The sequence below is a fragment of the Pelodiscus sinensis genome, chromosome 2 (genome assembly GCF_049634645.1).
Source record: "Pelodiscus sinensis isolate JC-2024 chromosome 2, ASM4963464v1, whole genome shotgun sequence".
In the NCBI taxonomy this organism is placed as follows: domain Eukaryota; kingdom Metazoa; phylum Chordata; order Testudines; family Trionychidae; genus Pelodiscus; species Pelodiscus sinensis.
Window position 1 is genome coordinate 106,237,245 of NC_134712.1, and position 23,153 is coordinate 106,260,397.

At 42.0% G+C, this 23,153-nt stretch overlaps 1 protein-coding gene and 1 long non-coding RNA gene across 2 annotated transcripts in view; one reads left to right on the forward strand and one right to left on the reverse strand.

Annotated features, from left to right (window-relative positions):
* The first annotated feature begins 2,307 nt into the window (after nt 1–2,307).
* Nucleotides 2,308–20,456, forward strand: CD83 (CD83 molecule). Its single transcript, XM_075921201.1, has 5 exons — nt 2,308–2,440; nt 2,575–2,705; nt 15,064–15,295; nt 15,582–15,685; nt 17,732–20,456. The coding sequence occupies exons 1-5, from the start codon at nt 2,398–2,400 to the stop codon at nt 17,903–17,905; spliced, it is 684 nt and encodes a 227-aa protein (XP_075777316.1). The 5' UTR covers nt 2,308–2,397; the 3' UTR covers nt 17,906–20,456.
* Nucleotides 2,561–23,153, reverse strand: part of LOC112545567 (uncharacterized) — a 528,724-nt gene continuing 508,131 nt past the window's right edge. Inside the window, exons 13-15 of the long non-coding RNA XR_012901638.1 lie at nt 20,023–20,127; nt 7,157–7,345; nt 2,561–2,695 (exon numbers count right to left, since the gene is read on the reverse strand). This is a non-coding gene — a long non-coding RNA (uncharacterized LOC112545567). The remainder of the gene's footprint in view (nt 2,696–7,156; nt 7,346–20,022; nt 20,128–23,153) is intronic.

Below are 23,153 nucleotides of genomic sequence, written 5' to 3' on the forward strand. Positions count from 1 at the left end.
GTGTGGATGCTCTACTGCTTTTATGTCGAAATAGCTCCTCACCAGGGCCAATCTAAGGTTATTCCTTCTCAGTACCTGGTGCTCTAAATCGAGCGCATCCACATAAGATATCTTCCAGAATAGTGTTTTCCTAAATAAGCTTGCAGTGTAGATGTATCCCTAGGAATGATGTTAGCTGGAGACAGGAGCTGCCAACCCTTTTAATTCCTGCTATTTAAAGGGCTTGCTGGTCCCAGCCTCACTGCTAGTGTGTTGCCTGGGAGCCAGGCACACAGGATCCCTTTCAAGTGCTTCTATTTAAAGGGCTCGTGCCTTCCCTGAGGCTGTTGCCTGCCAGCTACGGGGAAGGAGTGAGCGCTTTCAACAGAAGCAGTTGAAAGGGCTCACGAGTCCCTGGCTCTCAGGCAACAGGCTAGCGTTGCTCTTTTAGCTGCTTCTAAAATGCTTGCACCTGACAGGTGGCTGCCAGGCAACGCAGCCACCCAGAAGATGCGAGCCATTAAAATAGAAACAGTTAAAAGGGCTCGCAGCTCCAGCACTGCTAGCGCATTGCTTGGGAGCCAGAGATGCACTAGCTCTTTCAACTGCTTCTATTGGGTGCCTGACAGGCACGGAGGAGGTATGAGCCCTTTAAATAGAAGCAGTTGAAAGGGCTTGAGTGGCAACTGCTTCCAGGCAATGCTCTAGGGGGCAGGGTCTGGAACAGCTGCGTGGACTGGATGAAAGACTTGGCAAGTCAGATCTGGCCCACTGAGTGGCTTTTGCCCACCCCTGTTCTAGCCACAGAGAAGAAGGGGTGGGGGAGTGGGTGGAAAGGGGGAAGAGATGACCTCTGCAAAGACACAGGCCACGTCATCTCTGCTTCCCACCTCCACCCCCCTGTGGCTGGAAGCCTTTCCCTCCTGCACAGTTTTGAAAGGTTGCTGCTGGCCTATGACCATGCCCCCCACATACTGCCTCAAAAAGATGCAGCTTCAAGTATTAGGAGAGGCAAGTCCAGCCTGGGGGCCCAGCCAGGCATGGAGTGCACTAGGCAGGGAGAGTTGGGACAGATTGGTCAGTCACCCCCCACCTTTATATGAGAGAGGAGTGTGTGTGTGTCACATATCCCTGTGTCACCCCCCCCACACACACACACTTCTCTCAAAGTACCCTAAGGGTACTCGTACCACTGGTTGAGAAACACTGCTCTATACAAGTATAATGCAAAGGTGATTAGGAATCATGATCTCCATTATTCATTTAAAAATAAAAGCTCAGGTAATGTACAGTAAAGTTTATAATATTACTAGACATCTTGCAGAAATGATAATGCACAGAGATTAAAAATATCTATCTATCTATCTATCTATCTATCTATCTATCTATCTTATTCAACTAAGTAAAAACATGGTAAAATAGCCCTAGCAGGGCTCGCTTCCCCAGTACTAAATATACAAAATCATAAGCTGCTTTTGAAAATCTTGGCCTCAGTGCATAAAACAATTATGAAGGTTTTTCGGTAAATCCCTTGAGTTCTGAGTGGACAAAAAGAACCTGAACCATTTTCAGAAAGATAATTGTCAGCATCTTTTAAAGCATTATGATTCATAAATATTTTGTGATTAATCTCAGACTTCCCCAAAAAGTCTTCCCTGAGAAGGGGTTATACAATTTGTAAGGAAATAACTTAGCCAGAAGGTTCGAGGGGAGTATTAGAACGGGGCTTATGACAGAAACCATCTTAGCGTGTCTATGTGGGGAAATTTACGGGGAAAAGTTTCCTGGTATAATTATCTTGCTGTAGTTGTAATGCCGCATGTGAATACTCATTTTCTGGAATAGGAGTGACATTTTCTAGTTTATGTTGCAAAGCAACAAAAACTAAACAAGAAAAACAGGCATATAAGTGTCCGCATGGTGAATTTTACCAGTACCACCACAGCAATCTAATTATACTACTCTCATTTATGCCAGTAAATTTCCCCATATAGACATGCACTTAAAGCCAGAACTATGGAGTCACTCTGCTATTGCAATCTGAGGATTTAATTATGGTTTCTGAAAAGGCTTGTCCTTGGCTTCACTTGCACTTTACCATATGCAGCACCTGTTGCTGACACCTACTGTCATCAGTGAGTAATTTTATTTTCCTGTTCAGTTCAGTTAAGGAGAGGGACAGTACAGCATACGTCATCAGCAAAGACAATATGAGGAAGTGGGGCAACCCTAGCAGAGTTAACAGAGGAGGAGCCTTCACACTCCCACTCAGGGATTTTCCCTGTGTCTAGGGGACTTCAAACAAACTCAAACTATTTTTCTGGGCACACCACTAGAGCTATTTGTCGAGGGCTGGAAACAACAACTGCTTCATCTCTGTTCACACAGCTCCTCTGCAATTCAAGGCAGCAGCAAGCCATGCTTTTGACATACTACACTCGGCTTGTCATCCTGAGCAATGGTAAACATGACACTTTCATTTTTAATTTTACCACACTTGTTTCTGTGGGTGTGTTTTGTCAGTAAGTCTTCTGCTGGCAGGAACATTTAGGCTTCTCTTTATAAACATGTTTTGTGTGTACCTGTGCCTTGCAGTATGGTGTTTCCTTCGTGGGACTTCTGTGGCCATTCGAGAGGTTGCAGTGAGGTGTACAGAAGAAGCGCTGCTGCCCTGTGAAGCTCCTCAGGATCCACAAGTCATCTATGAGGCAGTGTCCTGGTATAAAGTAAGGAAATGTTACTGTGTTTTGTAGAAACTGTGTTTTTTTGTTTTGCTTCCCCACCTGCTTCTAACTTTCCTCATAGGAAATGCTTGGGTGGTTTATGAAGAAGCATCTTTGTGTCAGAGTAGTGGAGGCATGGATGTAGCCTAGGAATTGCCTGGCATGACTTGAGTCACATGCCATAGGCTATTTACGCACTGTTCTACGTAGACTTGAGCATGAATCTTAGGTGTCCCTTGCCTGTTTTCAGACATCACCAGCCTCCACTGTGCCAGAGTTCTGAGGATGCCCACGGGGGTCTTCTAGAGAAGGCTGCATCTGTAATGTTGCCCTAGCAACCAATGTTCAATCCATGCATTTACATAGGCCACCTCATCTCAGCGCCTCCCCCTCATACACACATCAGAAAAAACCAAGCCCCCAATCTGAGTGGTGTTGCAACCCTAAGCACCACTTCGCTACCCCACTCATTCCTGTTTGGCCCAGCTGCTTCTTCCATGACAAAAGAAAGTCTGGGCCAAACCTGAGAAGTGCAGGGCCATGTGAGTTTAGGGTGAGTGATTGGGAGCAAACAGTTTGGTGGCTGGGACTGGGAGGAGCCACTGTTCCAGGAGAAGAACAGTGGGTGAGTGTCACTGGTGAATGGCCAGGAATGGGGAGAAAGGGAGATGGGCTGGGGACAAGTTGTGAGGGGCTATGCAGTGAATGGGTAGTGTTGGGGAGCTGTGTGGTGAGGGACTGGGATATGGGGGGCTGTGACCAATGGCGCTAAGGAGGAGGTATTTCAGGATGCCTGAGAGGTTGGTGGGGGCTGGTGGAGGGTTGTTGGGATACATGTACCGTGGAAGGGGCATTGTGGGAGCTGTGGGGCTTTAAGAAATGCGGGGGAGGCCATTTCTCCATTTTCTGTACTCCTTTATAGGACAAAATGTGATGTTGTGACTTCCGAACACAGTGACGTTGCATCACATTTGATTCCAAAAATAGGGACTGGCACTTTTTTTCTTAAAAGTCTAAATTAGCTATTGCTGTCCTTTTAAAAAAAATTCCGAGAGGAGTGGAGAACACAGTGGAGAGCATGAAGCTGGGAAGATATGAGTGATCCCCCTGTCATCTTGTAAAAGGCAAATATTAGCCTCCCTGTTTCAGTATTTCCAGCTGTAAAATAGGAGGGCTACTGCTTGCCAGCCTACTTTCAGAAGTGCTGTGAGGAATGTATGTAAAGCACCTTGAAAATGAAATTGTTACAGAAAGAGAGGCAATATTGGTCAGGGGCTTCTCATGCAACTGTTTGACATTTCTTTGGGCCTGGTTTCCTTATCAAGTAAGCAGGGAATACAGTACTGCCAATTTCTCAGTTCTGTTAAGCATTTGGTGATGATCCTCTCATGAAAAATATAGAGCTATATAAAGTCTGGTATTATTTAAGTGCTATTGTATTAGGTTCTCTGTCCTGCTTCTAATTTAGATCCCACCCATAACAAAGAGATGCCTACATTAGTCAGAATTGTTCAGAGTTGCTCTACTTGTCCATCAATAAATCTAAAGCTTTTCTAACTTCACTTTCACCCCTGAGAGGCTGGGTTGAGTAGAAATGAGTGCTCAGAAGGGAATGTCTTCAACTTGATGGGTTTGGAGAGTTTCAGTTATGGAGAAAGGGGCAACTTGACCCTTTGTTGCTATCTGCTTTTAAACACCAAATAAGCCTATATTTTATGTATAAATATTTACTAAGCAATTAATACCCCATGTTCTATCTGTCTCTATGCACTGGGAGCCTGTACAATGGGGAAAATCCAACTATGTGATCTGCTTCCCTTGATTCCCACCCTGGAGACAAATCTCCACAAGGCTTGATCTTGTTCAGGTTTGTGGGCCTGAAGAAAATGGACAGAGGCAGGCTAAGGGTGGAAGAGAATGGGTGGAGAGACTGGCTCCCAAATCTGCATAGGAAAATCAACGGAAGTGAAAAGAGACTGAACTCTACTTGGTATTGCAGCTTCTCACATGGACAGGAACCCACCTATACCGGGTGAAGATCAGGAAATCAGCTATAGTCAGTGGAGCACATGGAAGCACAAATATTGCCTGAGCTGTGCTTTCCAGAGCAGTGGCTGGTAGAGCCACACAATAGAACAAAGTTGAGAGCCATCTCTGTGAGAGAAGAATTCTTGAGGAAAATTTGTAGGACTGATTCACTGTTTCCTATGGCTCTTATACCTTTCTGGTGGCACTAAGTAAAATCTGGTTCTTGATGAATATTGCTGTATGCTTTCCTTTGGTTAACTGAGTGTTACTCTCACCATCCAGACCACTTTATGGAGAACAAATGGCAAAGTGCAGCTAGGCAACCACATGTAGAATTAATCAGTTGTTTAAAAAACAGCTACCAAAGGATTAATCAATGAACAACACATACAGCCCCCAAAGGGCTAATTAAAAAGTAATTCCAATAAACAGTATGAAATTTCAGACTGTAGAGTTCAAACAGCTGTTAGGCTAAATCTTTTGTACGAGGTCACTTTGAACTGAGCTGAAACTGTGAGCAATTAATCTTTGGCTTCGGCTGTTTTTTTAAAAATGATGTTGATGCTGATAATGTGCCTCTTCCGTTTGTGCTGCCATTTGTGGGGAATTAATGATTAGATAACACACCTCCTAGGACATCATTGCCTTTTCTTAACAATTATTGGAGCACTTTTAGATCTTTTCTGTATGATGCTTTAAAGAAGATATTTTGGAATGTCAGGGTTTTCAAATGTTATCTTAATAAACCCATATTTAAAAAGTGGTGTAAGAAAAGGTTGAACTTTTCTAGTCTGGCACTCTCTGGTCTGAGTACGTCCTTGGTCCAGCATGATTTTGGTTAGCTGGATGTCCACTTATCAAGGATATGGGCAAGTTTCCCACGGTCCCACAAAGTTTATTTATAGCCACCAGTCCTGGCTCTCAGTACTCTGTGTTTTTATTTAGTTCTCATTTACTCCTAAATGTCTTCTAAGAGCCCAGTAAGCGGTGGAAGTGTTGGTAATGCTGCTAGACAATATTGACCTCCCATGGTCTGGCAAATTCTCTGGTTTGGCCCTGGTCAGGTCCCAAGGATGCCAGACTAGAGAGGTTCAATCTTTAAAGTCAATAGAACTACTCATGTGCACAAAGTTATACATGTGTGTAAGTGTTCATAAGCTCACGGTATAAGTGAGTTAACTCAAGTGCAAAGGTTTTTATTAAAAAATACAGTAATGAAGCCTAGTGGATCAGGCACTAGGTAGAGTCCTTGATGTTATTCCTGGCACTGACACAGATTTATTAGGTGGTGTTGGGTAAATTACTGAGACTATGCTTGTCATAAATGGGGAGCCCTAAAAAGGGGCTTGCATAAGGGTGATCTGATTTTCCTGGGATACTGAGCACCTACAAAAGCATTCAAGTCCCTACGATGGAAGATATGGGTGGTCAGCATCTGAACAATCAGGGTATTTTGATTTAAATGCCTCAAACTTTAGGGGACCAAGAATGGAAATTTTGCTTTTGATCTCTCAGTGTCTCATCTATAAAACAATAGTGTGGATAATAAAACGTTATTTACCTACCCTGTAAGGGTTCTGGGAGGCTCTTGTTTGTATAGAAATTTGAAAATGTGAAGTATTTTGTAATGGCTAAGAGACATTCTTTTACTTTCAGTTAATTTTAAACAGGACATGAAGGTATGCTAATTGAAATCCAGTAGATATTTGTCTATTTTATTTGTGCTTTCATTAGAAAAAACCTGATCTAAAAACAAGTTTTGGTAAAGGGGAAATGCTTTTATTTAGCTATGAGAAACAATCTTATGACGCATCTCTTTCTTGGAAAATGTCAAAAGGAAGTAAATTGCTTGGATGAGTATCCAAAATACATATCTGATAACATATTTAAATTAATTTTGTCTGATGATTTTAAATAAACACAAAGTCAGCAGTTATCCCCACTGATGGCCCAATTAGAGCCGAGCAAAAAATTTCTATCACAATCTTGGGAAAATGCTTTTTTGATTACAAGAAGTGGTTTTTTTTCTTGAAAAAAGGGTTTTCCTGGAAAAATTCTGAAAGAACATATTCAAACTCTTTCAAAGAATTTAATTGCAGTGGGAAAAAACACACACACACTTTATTTAAAAAAAATATGTCCCACTGGATAAAGGAGAAAAAAAGGGTAAGAGAAAATGTTTTTTTCCCTCCCAATAAAAGGAAATATTTCAAAATGTCAAAAAATATAAAAGATTTAATAGCAAATTTCAAATTAAATACAAATTTTTGTTTTAGAACGGAGTTAAAGTTTCACAAAATAGACTTAGCTTTTTGGATGAGGTCACGATTCAGTTGTGCCATGTGGGCATGACCATGCATTGGAGGAGGGGCGATGGAGAAGAGTACAGTGAAAGCAGTGGGGGGCATGTGCAAAGAGTAACTTACCTTCTCCACATCCAGGCAATGTGTGTGGATGGGCAAGAACAATGGTTCCATCTCATCCCAGTGCCTTTTATGTGCTTTGAACATAGGGATGGAGAAATCCTTGTGTTTCCGAAAGATGTGGGGGATGATTCCATTCTTTTCATCCTCACTCCACATACACACTGAGCACCATCGCAAGGCCTTGTCATGCTAGGTAAAGATAGTAAATTCAGAGTCCTACACAATAGTTCTCTTCACTAAGAATTAAATTATGCAAGGGGCAAGGAGCAGAATTCTCCAATGTATTTTAAAGTACTTTCATGGATTGGGTCCAGAGTACACAGCACCTTACAGAATAAAGTTTCATGGGCCAGAATCTGTGAGCAATGCTCGTGCTGAATTATATTTCAAAATCGTGGGGAAATAAATTCCTCCTCATAATTTTTATATTACAATCAACAGTTTATTTTAACTTCCCAAAAGTCAAGTTTGTCTGTTATTCATAATGAATTTTTAAGGGAAACCATTGTCTCAAATCATCCCACCTTCAGAAAAATATTAAGTTAAGAGTAATATATCCACCTTCATTATGACATAACTCTTGAAGCCATTCCATTTTGCATGTAATAAAAAGCTGTTTTTATGAGGAAAGGGGATTATATTGTCAAATTAATGTAGCGAGGAGCCAAGGTATCACCTAACTTAGGGAGAGTGCTATGAAAGAAAGCCATTTGATGAGTCCGGAGTGTGTATGTTACTTGAATAGCCATTTTCTTTCAAACATACTAGATAAAAATAAGTTTAGTTGATTATTTTTGCCAAAGTACAAGGAGTTGAGTGTAGATATTTTACACTGGATGAGCTTCACTCATGGTTAGTGTCAATGAAGAGTTTGTTTTCTAAAGAACAGCTAAAAAAACCCCTATTTTTTCAATGTGATCTAAAGAACAATTCTTGTCCCACACTGAGCTTGTTTGCTTTGCTGAAAGAAGGTCCATTACAAAATATTTGCTGAAAGTTAATTTAAAATTTAGAATCACAATTATTTTCCCCTGATTTCAAGAATTACATTCATCCAGTCAGAGAACAGAAACACATTATGTAACCTATATGTGCAAACAAGACTGACAAATGTTGGATATCAAATATTCACAAACAAGCCCCCGTAAACAAGTTACAGATCAAGAGCTATTTGTACAAATTATTTGTATACCCCAATTTAATAGTGTATACATTCGAGAATATGGACATCTGTATGGAAGATTCACTGATAGAAAAAAGACAACATTTATTTAGCAAATTATGCATTACAAATTATTTACCCAGATCTATTAATCAGGGGCGAAAGTAACTTAATTTTTTTACAAGTACTGTTGTATTGCCTTTTGTTGGGTGGGTGGGGCTCAGGACAGGGGGTTGGAGGGTGCAATACAGCAGTACCTGCAAGGGCAGGGTGTGTGTGTGTGTCTGCGCGTGCGCGCAGGCGCTTAGGACACGAAGTAGAGATGTGGGAAGTGCAGAAGTCAGGGCTGTATGTGGGGGATGTATGAGTCAGGGTTTGGGGTGTGAAGAGAAGCTCAGGGTAGGGGATGGGGATAGCGCAGGAGTCAGGGTTGGGATGTTTGAAGAGAAAATCAGGACAAGAGGCTAGGAGTGGTGCAGGAGTCAGGGTTGAAGGGTGAGGAAGGACTCAGGGAAGAGAGCTGAGGTGTGTGTGGAACAGTACAGAAATCGGGGCTAGAGGTATGGGGGAGTCAGGGCAGAGGGTTGGGGTGTGTGTGGGGTGCAGGAATGGGGGGCAAGGACACCCTTTAGAGAGGATGGAGGGCTGAAGCCCCCTTCCCCATTCCTAATGACACTGCCTGTTGCTTGCTCTTCTCTTTCCATTTCTCTCAGGAGTGAGAGGAAAGCACCCATGGTGGGTCACTCCCTCCTCTGACCTCACCAGTCAGGAGGGATAGGAATGCAGGGTTGCTGTGTGCTTTCCTCTCGCTCCCTGACAATGATGGCAGGGGAACTGCAAGCAACAAGAAGCATTGGTAAGAACTGGAGAAGGGAGGGGGGCTTCTCCAGGGAGGCATTGGGGCTTGGGCAGTTCCAAACCAGCGTAGCACAGCAGCCTACAGGAAAGCCCTGGGAGCTCAGCTGAGAGCACGTCACCTCCTCCTGTAGCCGAGTATCCCACCTAGCTCTTACTGGAGGAGCACACTTGGGTACGCCAACGTTCACCTCTGCTATTAACTACAAATTACAGTAAGGGCCTAATTTTTGGAGAAAAGTACTCTTTAGCTTATGATTTCTTTTCTTGCCTATCTCCAGAGAAAATAAATGTTCTCAAATTTTTCTTTCGGTTAAACTGGTGTAACTCCTGAATAATTCCACCAACATAATGGAATTAGTAAGGATTTACACCAGTGTAAGAGAGTAAATATTTGCCCTAGAGAATTATTTTAAAGAGGTAAGAAGTTGCAGCTCTTAGGCACTATGCCAGCTTCCCAGTTATGTTTAAGAACAGTTTTAAATTCAGTTCTTATTAAACAGTGCTTAAACATAGTATAAATGGTGCCAAGATATATGATAAACCATTTGAAAAAAACCTGATCTAGTTTAGAACATCTAAAGATGGTTTTAAGAGCATTCAAACATAACAGTAGACAACCTAATAGACCCAGTACAGAGAGAGGCCCAAATCCAATGCACTGGAGTACCAATAACCTAATTCTAAAATGACTGCAGAAACAAAATTAAAGTCAATAAAGTTTGATATGTGCATTGGGGAAAGAACATTCTTTCCTTTTCATAAGTCATTGATTTATATTTATGTGCTGATTCAAGTTGTAATTGGGTTGATTTAGCAGTATTTGCTATTTCTCCACTTGAAAAAAAGTTATATTTTGTTAGGACTAAAATTTGGAATAAATGCACCCAGCTTCATGGGTGAAGCCCCATGTATTGATTGCCTCTTGTTTTGGCATTTAGAGCAGTGCATTTTTCTTCATCACCATGAAGGAGATGAAAAACCACAAAGAGAAAGCTGTCCGGATAACTCTGAAAAGTTGGAAGCCTGTCAGAAATGTTGCCCACAGGCCAAAGTAAACATGACAATAAAAATAAACTCAAAATTCTTTTGTTGTTTAATTTTTAATGGGTTATTTCATGCAGATAGGCAAAAGAACACTCCAGCAGGGCCCTGTTTCCCAGCAAAATTCTTGCCTCAGTAATTCTCAGCAGTCAGCCTGCAAATGAGTCAATTTTTATGTAAATACGCTCAACATTATATATTTCTACAGGTTCCTGCACAATTCATAATGTGCCTTTTGAAACCCAGTAAAGGAAATAAAAGTGGTGTAGGTAAAGCCTAACTCCCTTTCATGACCCTAAGGATTTATGAAGAACATTCAATGAAATGTAGCTCTAGCGCTATCTCTACAACATGGTAATTGAAAAATAAACCTTGGCAGAAAACATTTTGAGGGTGATAAAGGAAAAAAGAACAGGATGGTTTGTAAGTATGTAGACTGCAGCCAAACTGACCTCATGTCAAATTAATTAGCTAAACCCTATGTCATCCACCTTATGCTGTGCAGTTGTAGCATCACCTGGAGGAAATTTGGCATGAATTAACATTGGATTATCATGGGAACCTGATACGTTAAATATTCTGTTTGGCAAAAGTCTGCTAAGCAGTATTCTCTGTAAGCTGTGTGTGTGGGTGGCCACCCAGGTGTCACCCAGCTGATTAATAGAGCACCTACAGTAATAGCATGTGTTTCTACTGGTGGTGCACCTCATCACATGCCTCGATGCACGTAAAGTTTATTCTGCACATGGATGGAAAAATTAGAGGGAACATTGCTTCTGAGTATCATTGGAGGAGGCAAAAGATAACTTCAGTTATGTTTAGGAAAATAAGTTAGTGATATCATAGACATAGCACAATTGCTGCATTCACTCTGAATATTTTGCTGACTTGAGTTCTACAGTCATTTTTAAAGACTGTAGGCTACACAGAGAGCCTATGCAAATATTTACATTCCTTCGGATGTTTTTCTGCTAATCTTACAATTAAAGAGGTTTTTAACATATACATAAAATAAAGACTGCAAGGAGAAACAATTCAGTTAAAGCATCAAAGGAAAACAAAAATTGCTGATGAAATCTATGGATGAATGTGGTGTCTTTTTATGCAAAGGCCTTAAAACTACCACCAGATGTCCCTGTAGCCTAAAACATGCAGTGATGCTGCTATCATGTACAATCAAATGTGAGTGACACCGAGAATTGTATTTTCCAGTATTGAAAAGGAGATCTCATGGAAATAAAGGAAATACAAACTTAATAAGTATAATGTAGAGATGGGCCCAAACTGGAAACATTTATGTGAATATTTCTTTCTCCCAAAATTTAGAGATTTGGATAAAACAAGACCTGGATCCAAATCACTATCAGAGTTTCCACAAATGAGGGAAGAACTGTAGGTGGTTAAGCTACCTGTTTTTGTTTTTTTAAGTATATTATGTATGTACAGACCATACATAGGGTATATCTTCACTGCAAACTAAACCTGCATCTATGAGACTGATTTTGTAGATCTGTCTGGTGTTTCCAAACCTGTGCTTGAGCATCCACACGTTTTGTTAGTGTTTAAGGCGCTGCTAGACGATTCATTGTTTTTATGTTTTTCCAGTTACAGACTAAGTCGGCTACCCATCTGAAGCTTCTGAGCTTATAGTTGCTGAACCAGGTTTCACAGTTGTGCTAATGCAGCCATACTGCTTTATGCAGATCTTCTGATATGGGTCTGCGGCTTCACCTGCATCCACACGGCAAAATAATGAGGCTTGGAGCCAGGTGACAGCAGGACTTGGACTCTGACTCACCTCCTTAGGACATGGGTTCCAGAAACCTGCTGAAGGCTTGCTGACCCAACTCAGACTTATTTGTGTACAGATGGAAGAGAGATTTGGCCTAAATCTAAGTCAGGGCTCAGGTTTAGTGTACAGTGTAGACATACTCCATGTGCTTCGGTAGATGTAAATGGAAGCTCTCTCTCTCCTGCTCGCTCTAGTGATAATTCTATTGTTTTTGAGTTCTACAGTCATGTCTTACACCTGACCATCTCAAAGACCGTTAGAGCCAAAAGTAAATTCCACCTCATGCTGTGAAGCAGAAAACATGATTATCAACATTTTATAGAGAGGAGGAGAGAGACATGGCAAAATCATTGGCTTAAGGTCATACTGAAATTTAGTGTCAGGTCAAGACTAGAACTCATGGGCCTTGCTTAGTTCTCATTTGCACCAGCTTTTGGTTAGCATAATTCCACTGACTTCAGTGACAGTACCCCTAATTGACACCAGCATGGGAAAAGAATCAAGCATTGTATCTCCTGGTTCCTCGTCCTGTGCCTTAATCACGAGACTTTCCAATCTTTCCATTCACTGTCGACTGTCAGAGAATTCACCAATTTACAACATGTCATATGGAAGCCTAGATAATGATCTGTAACTTAAATGTAAAATTTTAAAAGGAGTATCCTGGCTGGGTTTCTGAGATTCTGTGAGAATAGGACTTTTATTTTAGGGCAGAGATTGTCAGCTCGAGCGACTTTCTGTATTGCATTATGGATAATTTTGCATTTCATTAGAGAGCAAAGACCAAATGCAGACTTGATGGAAACCTGCCAATTCCATTTATTATACTGAAGTTGACCCACTCCCACCAGATCTGTATTTATTTCTGTACTAGAAGTATAGACCCCGATTCTCATATACTCCTCTCTGGCAGTAATAAAAGGCCTTAAAATACTTACGCTCGTGTAACATGGTGAAGAGCCTATAGCCTGTAAGGGTATGTCTACACTACCACCCTAGTTCGAACTAGGGTGGTTAATGTAGGCAAATGGAGTTGCAAATGAAGCCCGGGATTTGAATTTCATTCCACGAGGAGTAACGATAGTTCGGAATAGGAAGCCTAATTCGAACTACCTATTCTGTGCCGCGTGTAGCTGTGGGCAGGGAGTCCGAACTAGCGGACATTTAAAAATGGTGGCGCCCGGCAATATGCAAATGAAGCCCGGGAAATTCAAATCCCGGGCTTCATTTGCAACTCTGGTTGCCTACATTAACCACCCTAGTTCGAACTAGGGTGGTAGTGTAGACATACCCTAAAAGATTAGTTGGTCCTCCTTTTCTTAGAACTGCTTGGGTGGAGTGTAACAGGAAGGGGAAGATGAGTCAAAGGAGAATTAGGGAGAAGGGGGTGCCTTCTTCCCTACTGCTGTTCAAATGGGGAAGCCCTTAGGAATTTTTGAAGAGTATTTTTCAGATGATTTCCTCTTTCATTTGTGGAAAATAAACTCTGAAGAAGGGGACTTAAAAGGACTGAGGTTTAGAGCTATTTCCATTCCCTGGTTGGTGAAGCTGTTCACAAACTGACAGCCCACTTAAGGTTCATTTACATCACCAGTGTATTGTAAAGGGACTATAAGTGTAAGTGAGGATCTCACCTATAGTCTTCTATGAATGTATGCAAAGCTCCCATATGTAAATGCATCCAAGGAAGACTAGATCCCTGTAGTCCCAGTATCATCATATTAATTTAATTTTAATAACCCAGAGTGTAATCCTGATGTTGCAGCATTAAATATAAAAATAAGCATCAATGCGTAATCCAGAAAGTGCCAGTTAGAAAAGTCATGGTTTAGATTAGTCATAGGTAGCAGGACTGAAAATCTGAGTTTTGAACTGAGCTCTGAAGGCTAATAAACTTTGGTTCTGACAGAGCCCACAGTGATTGATTTTCTTAACCAGGTTTCTTCATTGAGTACAACCTGCCTCCAGTCCCAAAAAGTGAACATCAAAGAAACAAATAACATAGTAGCTAATACAAGCCTTACATAATATTTCAGACTACATTAGCAATTGTCTGTCTTGCAGTTCCAAACCAATTTGCCATTGTCAATGAATTTTAGTTCACCCTATTGGCAGACTGCAAACTGGTTCTGGAATGCACAACATTCCTCAGGAAGGCTCTCAAACAATAGTGCTGTGTACATCTAACAAATGCAGCATTAATTAGGCTGTCAAAGTGCAACAAAATCTGCTTTTGACCTTCATGCAACCAAATCCAAAGACGTCAAATTGATTTTTGTATGTTAGTCACTACAATGAGTCGGGAGGAAAACACGTCTCTCAAGAGAAAAGAGAGTGTTGAAGGGTGAATATCACTGAAACTGGCACAAGGAGGTATACATTCCATCTCAGTGCCAGCAAGGTCCTCTCTGCTTGAAGGCGATTTCATGGCAATGGAGATCAATTTTTGTTGCCACCACTAATATTCCTCTTGTTGTCTGCATGAGAGGGCAGCTTTAATGTCCACCAGAGACTCCCAGAAATTCTGCTATTAGGAATCACTTTGGAAGGTACGAAATCTACTCAATGGCTATGCCTCCTTCTTGGCCAGTGTCACACTCCTGGTTGGAGAACTCCTACAACTCCCAAACACAAGGAAGTCTAGCTGCCACAGGCCTCCCCTCCCTCAATGAAGGACCTCTATTAAATCTCTATTAGCTTTATAGAGGGTGAATTTATCCCACAGCTTTCTCATACTGTAATTCCACTGGATATATGTCCAGATCAAGCAGATTAAGAAATCATGTTAAATAGTTGCATGTTTGTGTATATGCATGCACACATATTCTTAACCACTGGAAATACAGTTAAAACTCAGGTTGGGCAGGATCACTTCATTTGCAGGCAGAAAAAGATGATATATCATCTTCCTGGATTTTTTTCCCCTTCAAATATATTGTGCCTTTTATAAACAAAGCTTGTGTATGTATAAAACATGATTCCCCTAAAACTGAGGAGAACCAACAGACTATGTTCAGTGTAGCCCTATCAGTAAAATATGTTGGTGTCTTTCAGATTGTTGGAAATGGTGAAGAACTGGCAGAAATGGTACGGAAGAACCCTGAGAATGGTGTGGAATATTTCTATTCCAAAGAATTTAATGGATCCTTGCAGCTCTCCAGTGATACCTCCTATTCCTTGAGAATCACAAACACTACTAGGCACAACAGTGGGACATACAGCTGTAACTTGTGGGCACAAGATGGAAAATACAACCAAAGTGGCACAATCATATTAAAAGTAACAGGTACAGTAGGACCATTTGACCTTTTCATGTTTCCTATAGTAATTGAGGGTTACGGGGTTCGCACTAGCCAGCTTTTAAAAATGGCGGCGCCGGCTTTATGCTAATGAAGCCCGGGAAATTCAAATCCCGGGCTTCATTAGCAAGTTCGGGATGCATACATTACCCCCCTAGTTCGAACTAGAGGGGTAGTGTAGACATACCCTTAGAGATTAAACATGTGTTTTACTTTGAGATGAAGGGAGGTACCAATATATCTTTAAAACACTTGATTTATTTTATATTTCAGGTTGCACTGAACAATTAGATGAAAAAATTAAAAAATACAGAGCAGAACTTTTACTACTATCCTGCCTTGGGATCTTTTATTTGCTACTCATCTTTTTTACTTGTGTAAGTAATGTTTTCTACATGTTTGTCTTTGCCTTAAAAAAAATTCACTTACCAATAGAAGCTGATTTTCATATCTAATTTATGGCCAAATTCTGAACTACTTGGATATTCAAAACTTCTGTCAAAGTCACTGAGAGATTTAGTTGCACAAAGAATGTAGGATTGAATCCCTGATAGATAAAATATTTATTCACTCCATATACCTGTTTTACTCACTACATATTGTCCTTCTGCTACACCAAAGCTCTTATTTCTGTTCCCTGTTATGCCAAGTATCCATTCAGAGGCACATACCTACAGGATATCTGCACATTAAAATTCTGATACTTCCTCACTGAAATCCTTGAGATTTTTGCCTCGGTTTCCTTATCTGTAACATGGAGATAATACTTCAGAGGGATGCTGTGAGTCTTAACAGTTGCCATTATATATGTCTATAAAGCATTTTGAGATCATTGGATGTGAAGAAAAATAGAATATCACATACCAAACATAACAAAATCAGTGGTTTGCAACTGACCATGATTTACAATAATTTGAAAGCAAAATATAAATCCCTAGTCTTTGACCTGGCTATATACAAGACTACCACATGTAATCCCAACCCCAGACGAAAAAAACAAAAACAAAAAACTTGCACCAAAACCGCCCAAACCTGAAAAAACACAAGAATACTATGCAATGTAATTTTGGTCCTTTCTATTAGGAGTGAAGAGTGAGAGTGAAATATATTTTTCTCTGAACACTTAACTTTGAGATGGTTATTGGAAATGGAGAGAGAAGGCATGTAAGAAGCTGTTAAACAGGAATAGGACGAAACCTTATTTATGATACCAGTGAAGTCATTCCCTATGGCAGAAAAAACAGGAAGTCCATAGTTCATCACTTTAAGTTGGCAAGTGCCTCATGTTTTAAATGCTAATTGGATTTTTCAATAAGGGTTCCATATCCCCTACCCGCTTTGGGACTCTTTCGTGAGAGCTTTGGTGTGTTTTACTGAAACCCCTAAACCCTCCACCATTCACTTTTAAAGTTTTCTTAGTTAAATTTTATTGGTGTTACTGTCATGTTCAATGACACAAATCATAAATGCTATCTGATTGGAGAATTAGTGGCAACTAAAAGTAGCTTTTTATATATCTTCAGGGAGCAATTAAACTCATCTCTCTCTGTTTTTTTTAGATTGACAATCTCTGCCAGTAATTTGTGCCATTCAGAATAAATTTTGACAAGATAAATCTTGTAGAAATTTGCTAAGATGAAAGTATGAAACCAATTATATCATCATTAAAAAAAGGTGCCCCCATTCTGTTCAGTGTCTCAAATGTGACTCATGCAATAGTAGGGAGCTTTGCCTCCCCACATATAATAACTGTAAATTCTATTTGCAGTTGAAGTGGAGGGGGACCATCTTGATGAAAAATTACATGTGACACTCCTCTAGTATGGGAACCCAATCTCAGAGACACTAAATCAGCTTTTCTCAATGCCTTAATCTCAGCAAAGAACTTTACTATTTAATATGTCTGTTAAATTCTTATAAGCCTCATTATTCCTGTGCACATAATATCCATTGACCTCAATGGCAATTTTGTGTGTGGATCGATGGCAGGATGGGGACTTTTATAAGCTTTATAGTTGACGAGTTGAAGAAGATATTTCAGAGTTTAACTGGTATACAAGTTAGGTGAGAACAAGTTGTGATCTAGCACTAGACTGTCACTTTTCAAGAAGACCATCTACTTGAGGCCCATTTTAATCAAACTGGCATATTTAAAATAAGGTTCTATATTTCCCTATGGTAGCTAGGTCTTACTACTATGTACTGCTTTAGATGAGTGGGTAAAGCAAGATGGTTGAAAACTTTCCTTTTATTGGAGAGCCACAATTGGGTGAGAATGAACAAAAAAGGTGTTCCAATTAATTGTGGTTAACAATGAGCATGTATAAACTCTTCAGAGTAATTTTAATGTATAACCCTTACTTAGTTTGGGTTTTTTTTAAATACATTTTAACTCAAATGATCTTTGTCTTTGCTTTTTTTAGACATGTCTAAACAAAGAGAACAATATTTCAGATTACCATAAGCACAGAAGAGAACAAAAACTCACACTTATCCTTGACAATGTGCAAGAAAAGAAGATTTTCCAGTATTTAGGCAGCAACAGCACTTGCAAAAATGGACCTAATTTGAGTTCTGGCCAAGCTGATATAGTTTAAGAAACCATGAGCACATTAATAAATATGTCATGATCATGGATGGTTGGGCAGAACAAAGAAGAAATTCAAGCTAACATACTGCCTCTTCAGAGTAGCTGGATAGCTTGGGTAATCTGTCAAATACCTGCTTGCGCTAGACAAGTCTTCAAAGAACATCTTCATACACTACAATAATTGTTGGATTTAAAGTGACTAACAAACACCAGTGCCACCAGTGCTTTGTTGCAAGGCTACTATAATGTCGGCATGTGCTCCATTTTAATCCATTATACTTTAATCCATTATTCCGAGAGAGGCTAACTATCTCTACCATCTGAGTACTATGTTACAGAGAGAATTTGACAGTGTTAATTTAGGGGATTAAGTTATCGACTGAACTAATATCTCAGTTCTTTTAACCACCATGCACGACTGCTATTGCAGTATAGTTTTCCAGAAAGCTAAGCATGTGTTCTGGCCAAGCTGAGACTGAGAGCTCTGGACTGATTTTTGATAGCATTCTCCGCCATGATCGAGAAGAATGGCTACATGATATCTTGGAGATTCACCAAATCTGGCTAAATTCGTTTGTTTGTTTGTTTGTTTAATCTCAGTGTGATTGATGGACAGGGGTGTAAGAGAGCTAGACACTATCCTGGAAATCTTTCCCTAGTGTGCAGTCCCTCCCAATACTGCCAAAGAAGCGGGAGTGCAGAGGAATAAGTGGCCTGTCAGTGATTTCCCAAGAGCCTCTTTACTTCAAGGAACATTTATATATATATACTGCTAGAAAATTATTATGCTTTTTATACATACCACATCCGTGGAGAAGCATGTGCTAGTCAAAAGACTTTTCAACAGATGGATTTTTTTCCTATGGTTTTATAAAACACATAAGAGCAAATTTGTCTCTGGTTTAAATCAGTGGAGTTACACTAGGCAAATAGGGCCCATGGCTTATGAAATCAGTTATTTGTGTGTGCAGGAGGGGAGGGGGGGTTAACCTGTCTTTGGCATATACTGAGAAAGCCAAGAGACATGAACGGTGGAATAACTGAGCACCTGCTTTTGGCTGTTCATGGTATATACTGAGTATAGAAAATGAGGGTATGAGGAAAGCTAAGTTCAGGTTTCTTTAGGGCAAGAAGACATGTCACCTTGAACCAAAGGGAGCAAGGGACGTTCCAGACCTTGGATTACAGAATCTAAGCTAAAAGGGTTTCCCTCAATAGCTTGCCTGCATGCAAGTTCGAGTCAGAAGACAGTTTAGAGGGACTTTAGAGGTTTGTGCTAGAGATTAAAATCCATGACAAGAGAAGCATATCAGGGTAGATTTGCAATTGGTTAACAATACCATGACAATAATTTTATACAAACTGGATTGAATAATTTAAAAGCTAAGTGATTAAGTTTTTTAAAAAGGAGTTGTAATTCTAAACTGTGTAAAGACTTTCTTTTGACTGCATTGGAGGCTTGATGGGAAGAAAACACTTTGCATCACTCATCAATGTGCCTTTTGACCAATTAAAGCTCTGTACCAATAAAGTTTTAAGGGAATTCTGTCCAGATGTTGGCCAGAAAGACAGCAGGGGTGCAGGACTGAATGCGTTATTTATTTGGTACATGCTAGATTACTACCACAGGTTTGCTTTTTGGCATTCAATTTTACATATAAATGTATGTACTGTAAGTGAAATTAAATTAAGAGGTAACCTACGTACCTGTATTCCTGTGTACCATGTACTAGAAATAAAACTAGAAATTCTCCATAACAGTTGTGTCTTATTCTACATCTGAACAATTAACACATTTAGATGCCTGACCTAGTCTTTTGGGTATGTGTATGTGACTGATTATTTTGTGTATTTCTAAGTGGTTACAATGATTTGTTGTCTCTCAAAGTTCAATTTTAGATACATGAAATCTGTTCTATTGTATTCCCCCTATTTTTACTCTACCAGTGCCCACTTTTAAAACACAGGGCACCAGTAAAAGTGATGTGAATGTGTAGGAGATAGAGTGGATTGGACATGAATACATACAGATAAAAGAAACTGTTTAAACTTTCACTCTATTACCATTCCAGCTGGGGCTAGTTGCAAGCAGACCATGATATCAAATAAAGCCTCTTTACTGACCTTTCTAATTGCCTCAGGTTCCATACTTGGTGAACAAGAATGGTGACCAGAAGAGACCCAATGAGATATCCTTTAGGGTGGAACAGCAATTGCCCCACTGGACCTCTGAGAAAAAAAGAAAGCGTTATTCCATCTCTCCTGGCAAGGGCCAGCACACATGTCAACAAAACTCCACATTTCAAAGACACATGGTAGATCTAAAAGAATCAGTATGGACAATTGATCATCATCCCTCCTCAAGAATCAATAATAAATCAGCCCAGTTGATCATACTCTTCTTGAAATCTTGTCCACCTTTGGCTTCCATGTCTCTGTTCTCTCTTAGTTTCCCTCCTACATTTCTAATTGTTCCTTCAGCATGTCTTTGGAGGAGCCTCCTCATTCACCCTTCAACTTTCTGGGGCAGTTCAACAAGGCTCTGGCTGTGTCTACTTTGGCAAGATTTTGTACAAAAACTACCGCTTTTGCACAAAATCTTGCCACCTGTCTACACTGGCCACGAGTATTTGCGCAAGAACACTGACATTGTAATGTACAAAATCAGTGCTTCTTGCGCAAATACTTTGATGCTCCCGCTCAGGGATAAGTCCTCTTGTGCAAGTGTTTGTGTGGAAGAAGCCAGTGTAGACGGGTAACATCAATTTCTTGCGCAAGGAAGCCCGATGGCTAAAATGGCCATTGGAGCTTTCTTGCACAAGAGAGCGTCTACACTGTCACGGATGCTTTTGCACAAAGGCACATGCCAGTATAGACGCTCTCTTGCGCAAATACTTTTAACAGAAAAACTCTTCCGTTAAAAGTATTTGCACAAAATCATGCCAGTGTAGACGCAGTCTCTATGTTTAGTCTCCTTCTTTTCTCTCTCTACCCATTTGTGACGGGGTGGAGCAACCCCGCCACTCGGGCGAGACAGACGGGGCCGCCGCGGAGCCGGCAATCAGCGCGGCAGGCCCGAGTGGGGGCAGAGGGACGCGTCATCACGCGGCGCCGGGGCACGCCAGTGATGACGTCGGGGGAGCGACGCCAGGGACGGCAAGGGGAGGGGGGATAAAAGGAGCCGGGGAGGCCAGGGTAAAGGGGGCGGAACCGGCGGGACGGGCGGGACCGGTGGGACCAGCGGACCCGGCTGGGCCAGGAGGACCGGAGCCAGCGGCGGCGGGGCAGGAGCCGGCGGCGGCGGGACCAGGGACGCCAGAGTCAGCGGTGCTGAGACCAGCGGCAGCCGAGCCAACCGGAGCAGGGGCCCAGGCGAGGGAGGAACGAGCCGCGGGAGCCAGGCAAGGAGGCAGCGAAGGCGGCGGGGAGCCCGCAGAGACCAGCGGGTAACCAACACAGTGAGGGCCGGCGGAGTGGAGCGAGACCCAGGGCGGGCTGTGGAACCCGAGAGCGGGGGTGTTTTGGGGTACCAGCCCCCCCCCGCTACCACTGAGAGGGTGCCTCTCAGTGTCAGGGCCCTGGGTCGGGGTCCGGAGAGAGGGCGGGCCCGGACCCCCCACTCCGCCCGGCAGTCCAGAATCAAGGGGTACCTTGAGCGCGGCCTAGGGGCAAACAGGAGAGGCGGCGGCCCGGACGGGCGGCCTCATGACACCATTACATTTGGGTAACCTCACCTACAAACACAAATTCAGCCTAATATAAGCACTAATAATACCTACAATCTCAATGCTGATGTCTCATAGATTTACTTCTCTGCCTCTAAAATCTCAGCTTGTCTTTCTGGCATCTCTTCATGGATGTCTAATCATCAGCTCAAGCTAAATGTGGCTAACCTACAACTCTTAATCCCCTCTCCCCTGCCCTCTCCTCCCCTTCCCCACCCCCTGCCTTCTCTGGCTACTTTCTTTCCTGATCACTGTCTACAATGCAACCATCCTGTTTACCAGTCAGTTTGTAAGTTGGGCATCAGACCTCTCTCTAGAGCCTCACATCCAGGCCATATTTAATTATGCTGATTCTTTTTACATAATATTGCTAAGAAATAGCTATTCTCAGCCGTCCACAGATCTAAAGCTCTCAGGTTCTCAGCATCTCACATCTCTTTACTGACACATATCTTTCCTCTGGACTTGACAAATGCTATCATACCCTGCTTGTGTCCATTCAGAATGCGACTGCAAGGCTCATTCTTTGAGTTTTTTTGCTTTGCCCATGTCATCCCTCTCTTTGAATCCTTCCACTGTATGGGTAAGTCTGCACTACAGCATTAATTCGAGTTAACTTAATTCGAAATAGTTAATTCGAATTAAGCTAATTCGAAATAACACATCTATACACAAATTAGGGTCTACAAACTTTGAAATAGCATGTCTACACGGAGTGGATCGTGAACCAAAGTTAAGGCTGGCCAGAACCAGTGCCGGAAGAGCATCAGATTAGGACTTAGTGTGTGGGGCTACTGCCTGAGGCTATCTGAGCTCCGTGCTTAAAGGGACCCTACCCCCACCCCGGCCAGACAGTTCTCAGGGTTCCCCGCTTGCTTGTCTACCTTGATGAGGGACAGCAAAGCAGTCCTGTCTTGGAGTGCCCTGAGTGCCCGCACTTGGGACACCACAGCACTCGGCCACATGGAGCCAGAACTGCCCCTGGGCACACCTGTGCATCTTGTGGGGTCGTTGCCATCAGCCCGGTTGCACTTGCCGCAGGCTGCCATCCGGAAGGTCCATTGGGGGGCTGTCAGGATCCAGGAGACCCTGCGGGAGAGCATCCACCCCAAGGAGCCCTCAGAGCCACCCCGGCCCTCCCCACCAGGGGCTTGTGCCCCATTCCTCCCTCACATCCTTCCACTTACCTCACCCTAACCCACCCTTCCTGATGTCAAACAAAAGACACGTATGTTCAAAAATAGAAACTGCATTTATTGAACCAAACTGGGGGGGATGAACTTCTGGGGAGACTGGGAAAAGGAGGTGGGAAAGGGGAGGGGGAAACCTGGGAGGAGGGAGCTGGAAGGAGGAAGCAAGGGGAAGAAGGGGGAGGGGAAGCTCAGGGCCCAGGGTTGGGGGTCTTGCCGGACCAACAGCTTCTGGGTTCACATGTGGCCTTTGGTGGCCAGGCTGGCAGCTATCCTGCCATAGACGGCCATGTTCCTCTATCTAGTACGGAGATCGTGGATGTTGGGGGCATCCCCCCAA

Coding starts and splice junctions, on each gene's coding strand:
- CD83 (XM_075921201.1), top strand. CDS start 2,398: ATGCTTTTGACATACTACACTCGGCTTGTCATCCTGAGCAATG. Junction 2,706..15,063: donor AGGCAGTGTCCTGGTATAAA/GTAAGGAAATGT, acceptor GGTGTCTTTCAG/ATTGTTGGAAATGGTGAAGA. Junction 15,686..17,731: donor TACTCATCTTTTTTACTTGT/GTAAGTAATGTT, acceptor TGCTTTTTTTAG/ACATGTCTAAACAAAGAGAA.